The sequence below is a fragment of the Styela clava genome, chromosome 2 (assembly GCF_964204865.1).
Source record: "Styela clava chromosome 2, kaStyClav1.hap1.2, whole genome shotgun sequence".
In the NCBI taxonomy this organism is placed as follows: domain Eukaryota; kingdom Metazoa; phylum Chordata; class Ascidiacea; order Stolidobranchia; family Styelidae; genus Styela; species Styela clava.
Window position 1 is genome coordinate 22,119,070 of NC_135251.1, and position 9,734 is coordinate 22,128,803.

At 35.0% G+C, this 9,734-nt stretch overlaps 1 protein-coding gene across 1 annotated transcript in view; it reads right to left on the minus strand.

Annotated features, from left to right (window-relative positions):
- Nucleotides 1-1,347, minus strand: part of LOC120335372 (uncharacterized) — a 43,769-nt gene extending 42,422 nt beyond the window's left edge. The window contains exons 1-2 of the mRNA XM_078120094.1: nt 1,222-1,347; nt 219-410 (exon numbers count right to left, since the gene is read on the minus strand). Of these exons, the coding sequence (XP_077976220.1) occupies nt 219-410; nt 1,222-1,306 (277 nt within the window). The 5' untranslated portion in view covers nt 1,307-1,347. The remainder of the gene's footprint in view (nt 1-218; nt 411-1,221) is intronic.
- Nucleotides 1,348-9,734: the final 8,387 nt, after the last annotated feature.

Below are 9,734 nucleotides of genomic sequence, written 5' to 3' on the forward strand. Positions count from 1 at the left end.
TAAAATTTGTGCGATTTGGAAACATACCCAGTTCTTCGTATTTGAGAAGACAAGGAAAACTTGATCAATGAAAACGGAATTTCAACCCAATTTTACTGCTTTATTCCACACATCCTCAGTGGAATTGCGACTTTTTAGTGATAGATTCAAAAAATTCAACATTATGATAATAACAATACAATAATTATAATACAATTAATTATCTAATCAAATAGTACCTCGACAATCGGAGCTGTCGACATTCCATTCTCCAATACCGGGAGTTGTTTCCTCGCAAGTTACAGCAGCGGCTCCTAACTGATAATATCCTTCATTACATTTGATTGGGCATTCACACCCGACTGTCGCATTAGCACAACTCGCAGAAGGCCGTCCATTCTCGATTACTGGGTCAGATGAACAAACAGTAGCTGAAATGAGTGTAACAAAAAAAAATTGAATTTATAACTCAACTACGAGATTATAACCTTTAAGAAATAGACTTGCTATAATAGGAAATGACACATAGGTTAGATCCAACTGTATAAAAAAATTTCATAACCGAGTAACTAACTTTAAAGAATTGACATGGCAATGTAATCGTCTTCACGTTTTTTCTTTTTTTTGATAAAATTTCATAGGTCGTCTTTGATCGGTAAAAAAATGTTTTTTGAAAATACTTAAACTGCAAAAGGGTTTTCATTTCCCATTCAAACATGTTCTAAGGAGAAGGATGTGAATGGTGAAGGTATAATATATTCTGTTGAAGCAAGGCTGCTTGCTATAAGGGGGAACGGGTATGGATAAATTGAAACGGAACACTTGGTATCTCGGAAAGGTGTTATATATACAAGAGAACAATGCTCTAATATATGTCCATATATTACCATGGTTAAAAAACTTTTCAAATGTCAACGCAATCCCAGCTAAATGCTGAAAGAAATTTATCAGATGTCATATAGCAAGGCTCCCGTGAATTCAAATAACAGCAAAAGTTTAGGTGCAATTCGAAAACTAAAAAAAAGTATCAGTCTTCTAGCGAATTTTCCATATTAAAATTAAAAATTTGAAATTGATTGTTCCATTAGTTGCGAAGAAAGGCGACGACAACAACAACAAACCCAAGCATTCCAACAAGGCTAACAGAAAAAACAACAATTCAGCAAGATAATCCACATGTCAGCCCACTTCGTGTTCGATAATTGTAAAAGCATATATATATAAGACAAAATAAAAGAAAACCTTGAATTCTTCCGCTGAACAACTTTGTTATAAATATCACGAGAATGAAAAGTCTTGCTGAAGGTATATTGTTGCTGTGCATCATCTCATTCCTTGGTCACTTTAATACATTTAAAGTCATACATAGTAATCTGAAATACGCTGTTTTATTTCAATTTCTTATCATCGGTTATCTGTCGTTTTCGTTGAATACCATATTGAATAAAAAAAAAATAACAAATGATTTCACATTCAAGTTTATGCATTTATGGGTATTGTTTTGTCTACGTATACTCAGATATACGTTTGGCAGGGGGTATTGTTGCATGACTCGAAAAAAATAAAATAAGAAATCGGTCCATGTTTAATTAACTGTTTCAACTCTAATTTCTTTTCATTTTAAATAAACCAAAAATTCGGGGCTATTTTAGTCATTTTTAACTTTTGCAGCTATAATGATTAAAACAATATTTTTTAAATTAAAATTTTAAGGTAGTTGATAAAGCTTTGGTATATAATAAGTAGCCAAATTATCTGCTCATAATATTTCTTTCCTATTGCTGCCAACACAAAGCAGTATATTCGTCGTTCATTTGTAAAAATGATCTTCAGGTAAACCGAAACCTTTTTATTCTAAGAATTCATCGATATCCTTCCCCACTTGCATCTTGCCACCCACATATACCTAATCTGTTTGGTTCAAGAATATTATTTTTCAGAACATGCCTACATATCACACTGGATCAACAACAAGAAATCAACAACATGGTGATAAATAAGCAATACAGATTTTAAAACATCTTTTGATTGTGGTTACGACATAAGTGAATATACTCTTATAAATAAATACAATCGTGATATACACAGCAACCCCGCCAATCTATTTGTCGTACGTAAACGATTAGGCTGCTGGTGAATGAGGAATACGAGTGAAAGAATACAAATATTACTTGAAATAATAAATGACAAAGTTTTTGAGCCTTAGTTTCATGTTTTAGTGTGAAGTTTTCTTATTTAACGGCGTCGTGTCGGAAAATCTTTAGATGCGAGATTTGATCTTACAATGTTAAGCACGCCAACTACACCCCCTAAACATCTCGTTTAGCTATGATGTAAATGCGATATATAAATTGCGTAAATATTGCAAAAATCTGAACATAGCGACTAAAAATAAGGCACACACAAAATTTAATAAAGACAGTATATGCATTTGTTCATCATTGGCGACATATCCTTTTCTTTGTACAACCATAATTTTCAGAAATTACTTTCACTCTTAGTGTTTGTTAGACAAACAATCTAATCCTTACCACGATGAGTATGTCAGTTAGGAAATACGATAATTTAAACAAAAATGAAGCAAAATCAATATCTCTGGAAGATATTATATTTGATCTGCAATAACATTGGGGTGCATAGCCTCGACAAAGCACGCACGAGACGCTAAGAATTCCCGAATACATAGTGTTTCAAAACAAAAAACACAAATAAATATGAAATTATTGCGAACAAAGTACTGACACAAAATTGTCATTTTGAATGAGGATATTTGCTGCTTATTTTGAAAGCAGTGAATCGTAATCTGGCGTTTAATTCAAAAACATTCAACCTCTAAACTCCAATAATACATCATTTTTAACTTATCGTTCTTTCGCTTTTGATCATTTTTAAATCTATTTCACGCTGATGATGTACACCACCAAGTCCAACGCGAGAAAGATATGACGATGACAACTTTCGATTTTGTACCAATTCTTACTAAAGGTAAAAAATACTCCTGTTTCTCCTCAACAACTGCTTTTTCAATAAAGTAAAGACATTCTGATTTTTGACACTGAAGCTTTTTGACTGTCCATCTCAAGCTGAAGATCGTTATATTTAAATAAATATTAACTTTATATATATATTTATATGTTATAACCAAATTAATAGCTGGAATTTTTCTGGCTGAATAGATTTTCCAACCTATGACGTAATATTAAAAACTATATATTTGAAAATGAAACAGACATTTTGTAATATCGATATTATGAAATACTGTATATTGTTTGAATTCGGAACGATAAATCGTGGTAGCCTATATCATGGAGGTGTATAAACACCTCAATGACCTATTTTCAGCGTAGAAGATTTTCTGGCTTCGAAAAACGTCATTGTTACATTCTTTAGACCAAAAGCGTAAATTAGATTGGAACACGAATTCAACTCATATTTTTTTGACCCTTGTCCCCATTTGAGTTAACATTTCTCTTCTTATAATGTGTTTCCGATTACTACGACAAGTTGTCCCTGAAGTTTGCAACTCATACGACATCTTAAAATTGATGAGATTAATGTATAGAAGTCTAAAGCGTTAAGTTGTGGGGTATTTTATTCATTACTTTTATTATAGTCATTATAGGTACATAGGTGTGTAAACAAAATATTGTTTCTTGTTGATGTATGAAATGTACTTAATCAGCGAGAAATATGTTTGAAAGGGACTGAAATACAAAACAAAGGTAGAGCTTTGGATAGGGAAGGAAAATGATATGCTGTGAAGTTGAATGTTTCCGAATCACGCGCTAAAACCTATTTGCCATTCAGTTTGAATTTTGCAATTTTTTGCCAATAATTTGTTCGCAATAATATCTTAGTTATTCGTGGACATGTACAGTTATTGATAATGATTCCATGGACGAGCAACCATGATGGCTCAATCCATTTTCTTTACTTCGTAAAAGCATTTATATCTTATTAATGGTTTTTGTTTCCCGTTGTTTTAGATTTTTTTTGCAAATAATATGATACTTCTGGCATTGAAAGAGGAGTAAAAAAGTGATTTCTGTTTACAAATACACAATGCAGTTCATCATAAACCCCTGTAGGCTTGCACGTAATTTACGGATTTACGGAATTACGGAATTATTTCGAGTTACGGAAGCGAAGTTACGAATTACGTAAATTCGTAATTATTGGTCGAGCGCTTTCACGATTGAAACGAGCTCTCTTCAGAGCAGTCAATTCCGTCGATTGTAAAAAATTAAAGTTTAAGTAAAAGAAGTTAGAGTTCTGGTATTCGCAGCCGTTTTTCTCTCTCTTGTTAGGCAGATGGGGAAGGCATAACGCGTCATTTACTAACCTATTATCAACTTATCTAGGATGGCCAATGTACATATTAACCGTAAATAAGGAATAGAATTGTGTTGAGACCGATGGACGTCGGATGAAACGACTAAAGAAAGTAAGAGATCAACCTATAAAACATGGTCTATTTGTAAATGCTGTGATAATTAATGTCGCGCTTATCAAACAGCAATATAAAGACGGAAGAGAAATTGCGTAATGAACCAACGCAACTTAGTCTTTTCGGCATCGGTAAAGCGATTGAGACGGCAGAGAAACAACAATACGACGGGAGATCCATTTTCTATTACAAAATCTTGATGTTCTGTTACCGATTTTATCGTTATATATCTGTCCGGACTCGGCAATGCTCAATATGTTTTTCACAATGCCTCGCAAGTCGCAATATGTCGGCCAAATATGATTACCTGTCTTTACCAAATGCGGCAACTTATTTTGATTTATCGTCGACTCGAATACCACCGGCACTCGACCAAACTTGTGTCAATCTTGGCAAATAGGATTGTCGGCTTGAGTTAGAAAAATAAATTAATATTTTCATGAGTACAAAATAAATGTCACAAAATGCATTGTTTTGCGATATAACTTTGTATTTTCGTAGAAGGCATGTCATATAAGTACGGTATTTTAAATAATGCGCAAATAATTAATATTTGATCTAAATTTATCGCAAATAATGTTATAACTTTTAGGTCGCGAAATGATTTAATTTAAAATGAAGCATAGAATTGGGAATATCGTCAATAAGTCGGCATCAATAATTATTATAAAATGCTAACTAAGTGGTAAAGTCGGATATTGGTGAAATAACAAGTCTTCGTCGCGAGGCATGCGAAAATATAATCAAACGAGAGAATACGCTTGTAGTTGATTAATAAATTAGCAACCCGGAATTTTTATTCAATACGAAAGTCGTATTAATACGTTAATACGATTTTAAAAAAGTGAACTATCGTTTCCTAAATATATTACCAGTGTTGGTAATGATAAAATTGATAGCATAAAATTTGGTGATAAAGTGGATAAAAAAAAATCAAAGCTAATACAAAAGATAAAAATCAGAATAAAATTATTTTGAATTCACTCGTTGACATTTGTCTTTAACATCTGTCGCCGGCGTGTAGTACTGCCGGGAATATGAAAACCAAACTTCGATGTCCCATCCGGAATAGAAGTGGATTAAATTGGTTGGTATGATAGGTTTAAATGTGTGAAAAAAAATATCGCAATTACGGGGTCATTACGTAATCGATTTGGCCGTAATTACGGAATTGATTTATGTCAATTACGTGCAAGCCTAAACCCCTGACATATGCTTATTGGTGTCGATATGGGTCGTTTTGTTATGTTTTGTTGTTGTTGGACACTTTAGTGGACATAACGATCGTTTCAATATTATGTTGTTGTTCTTGTTATTATTATTATTATTCTACGTCATGATACGAATACTGGACCAATTGCTTCGAAATTGTCAGTGGGTAAAGTTTGATTTTTTTTCAAGAAGGCTACTACTTTTATTAATTCCTAAATTTCCTATGAATCCTATGAGATCTGATATTTCATTCAAAATTTCGCTGTTCTAAAATTTACTCATGGGAACACGGTTTTAGACTTGTTTCAAATGGTTGCGTGATCGAGCGGTTCGAGCCTGCAGGTACGGTGCTGCTCAGTTACCGTACCACAGTGAAATTGACTTATTCCCTTTGCGATCTTACTATTGCAGTAAGGTCAAATGTAGGTTTTCTAGCAAATCTAGCCTACCGTATTTGTTAATTTTGATAAGATAAATTGGATTGAGTTTTTGTATGCCATAGAAGAACCGTTCCACGATCGAATAGCAGGCCTACAGTACATCAACAGGTACTGGAAAGGTACCGTACCGTCTGACCGTACGGTACCTCTGTGAATTACGCTCTCATCTTTTCGTTACAGTTCTGATGTAAACAACCTAAATTTTGTAGCCTTTTTTTTTTTGATAAGAGGGAGTGAATTGAGGTCTTATATGACAAGGAAGAACCGTTCCGCGAACGAATATCAGATACTGGTAAGTTACCGTACCGCATATGATTATCGGGGAATCGATATTTTCTTCTTATTTTGGCCTGGTACCAACGGAGAAGTGACTCGGATCCCTTGGTAGGCTATTTCAATTCACGTTGAAATTGGATGAAGAAAAATAGATCATTACCAGAGGACATGGAAGAGCTATGACAGTCCCTGTACCGTTATATATGCCCATGTACTAGTAAGTCAGTTACCATAGCCCTGTAGCTTTATCACTGTTCAGATTCGTGCAGGATACCGTACCGGTAGCGAAGGCGTAGGGTACCCTATGGTTTTCGGTGAAGTGATGATAATATATTTCGTTTTATTCTAAGTGTCCATATATTTGAGCATAGCTCTCTTGTTCTTCTCCTGATTATAGGTATTTTTCTTCCTATCGGTATATAAAATCGTTTTTCTCATGAACTACTGGATCAATTGATTTGTAAAATTCAGTGGTTGAAAATTGTTTTTTTCACTAGAAAAGCTCTAATATTTTCTATTCATTGCGGAAATTTCTGTGTGCTATATGGGATTTGTTAGTCGTGAACACTGCTACGCGGCAGTCTTCTGTGATGTATTGTATACCCGTACGTTAGGCCTACTGCTTTATTACTTTTGTCACCGTATTTTATATACCGTAATTCAACAGGACCAGGAAAACAGATTTGAGGTATAGTAAATTTTATATGACTGGAGGTTTTGGAAAATTTTTGCATAAACCTTTGTTATCTAGAGTCTACCCACTGACCATAAACAGACAGAGAACATAGCCAACCTAATAAGGTGGGTAACAAGTTTCCGGTAACTGAAGTGCATACGGAAAGGGACAAAGCTTCTTTTCTTCTCCACAAAAAATGAATGGTTCGACATGACTGTGACTGTGATATTTATAACAAAGTTGTTCAGCGGAAGAATTCAAGGTTGTCTTTTATTTTGTTTCATATATGCTTTTACAATTATTGAACAGCAAGAAGTGGGCTGACATGCGGAATATTTTGCTGAATTGTTGTTGTTTCTGTTAGCCTTGTTGGAATGCTTGGAGTTGTTGTTGTCGTCGCCTTTCTTCGCAACAAATGAAACAATCAATTTTAAATTTTAATATGGGAAATTCGCTAGAAGACTGATACTTTTATTTAGTTTTTGAATTGCACCTAAACTTTTGCTGGTATTTGAATTCACGGGAACCTTGCTATATGACATTTGATAAATTTCTTTCAGCATTTAGCTGGGATTGCGATGACATTTGGAAAGTTATTTGACCACGGTGTCCATATATTAAAGCATTGTTCTCTTGTATATATAACACTTTTCCGAGATACCCAGTGTTCCGTTTCAATTTATCACCTAAACTTTTGCTGGTATTTGAATTCACGGGAACCTTGCTATATGACATTTGATAAATTTCTTTCAGCATTTAGCTGGGATTGCGATGACATTTGGAAAGTTATTTGACCACGGTGTCCATATATTAAAGCATTGTTCTCTTGTATATATAACACTTTTCCGAGATACCCAGTGTTCCGTTTCAATTTATCATTACCCGTTCCCCCTTATAGCAAGCAACCTTGCTTCAACAGAATATATTATACCTTTACCTAGTGGCGGCGCGTGGTCATTTTGACAACCGGGGCAAGCTACTGCGGGACCAAGTCACCCCCATCTACGGGGACGGGATGAGCGCTGTAAGTTCTCCCATCATTTTATGAGTATAAAAACCATTCCATCGGTAACAACCAATCGGCAAAAGCGACAATTTTTAACGATAAGAAAGTGTCTTTAAAACCGGTCCAAGTCAAGGGATTAATAAATATAGGCATTGTTTATTTTGAAACCTCTTTCAAAAGGAAAGGCAATATTTACCCAGATAAATACAATGACATATTAACAGAAACTTCGGGAAAGCAGACAAAACCTAAAATAAGGTTTAAAACGTTACTATGAAGAAAGGAAAGTTATGCAAAGATAAGGACATGCGTCGCTCACTCATAGATATATATGCTGCTAGACTTCTACTGCTTGAACATATATGCAACACGCCGCGGTTTCTTGGAAGCAAAATGCTCAATAACGCGCTGATTGAAGTCATGCATCCCAGAAATAACGTCTCTGTGAATGGATAAAACAGCCAAGGAATTTAATCTATCTTGCTTCATTGTGTTTCTGAGATACGTTTTAATACGCTTCAGCGTGCTGAATGTTCGCTCTGCGTCGGCGGAAGAAATAGGCGTCGTCAAAATGGACAACACTAAAAGGCTGAAAGAAGAAACGGATGAGGTGGAGGAAAAACGGAAGTTGAGGTGTTCCTAAAGGTGAAAAATTGAAAAACACTAAAAGGCTGAACACTAAAAGGAGGAAGTGGATGAAATTTCTTCCGACGGGTGGTGAGGTGTCTGAAGTCACTAAAAAGCTGAACACTAAAAGGAAGAAGTGGATGAAATTTCTTCCGACGGATAATGAGGCGGTTGAAGTCACTAAAATGATGAACACTAAAAGGAAGAAGTGGATGAAATTTCTTCCGACGAATAATGAAGCGGTAAAAGTCACTAAAAAGATGAATACTGAAAGGGAGAGGTGGTTGAAATTTCTTCCGACGAATAATGAGGTGGTTGAAGTTACTAAAAAGCTGAACACTAAAAGAAGAAATGGTTGAAATTTCTTCCGACGAATAATGAGGTGGTTGAAGTCACTAAAAAGCTGAACACTGAAAGGAAGAAGTGGATGACATTTCTTCCGACCAACGACTCTTCCGACGAATAATGAGGTGGTTGAAGTCACTAACAAGATGAACACTAAGAAGAAGAAGTGGATGAAATTTCTTCCGACGAATAATGAGATGGTTGAAGTCACTAAAAACATGAACACTAAAAGGAAGAAGTGGATGAAATTTCTTTCGACGAATAATGAGGTGGTTGAAGTCACTAAAAAGCTGAACACTAAAAGGAAGAAGTGGATGAAATTTCTTTCGACGAATAATGAGGTGGTTGAAGTCACTAAAAAGCTGAACACTAAAAGGAAGAAGTGGATGAAATTTTTTTCGACAGGTGGTGAGGTGGCTGAGGTCACTGAAAAGCTAAACACTAAACGGAAGAAGTACGGTAGATGATATTTTGTCCTATCGATTTTGAGGCGGTTGAAGTCACTAAAATACCGAACATTAGGAGAGTTAAATAGCCTAAACATATCCCGACGGAAGTGAGATTGGATGAAGACCCTGAAAGCGGACTGATGCAATTTTAGGCATGCCACTTTTAGATTTATGAATTGAATCGATTCAAATCGCAATTCATTTCGAATCCGATTTACGCGATTCGAAAGAAAGAGAGCCGTTTAGCGAAGAAGAACAAACACTCCAAATAACACCA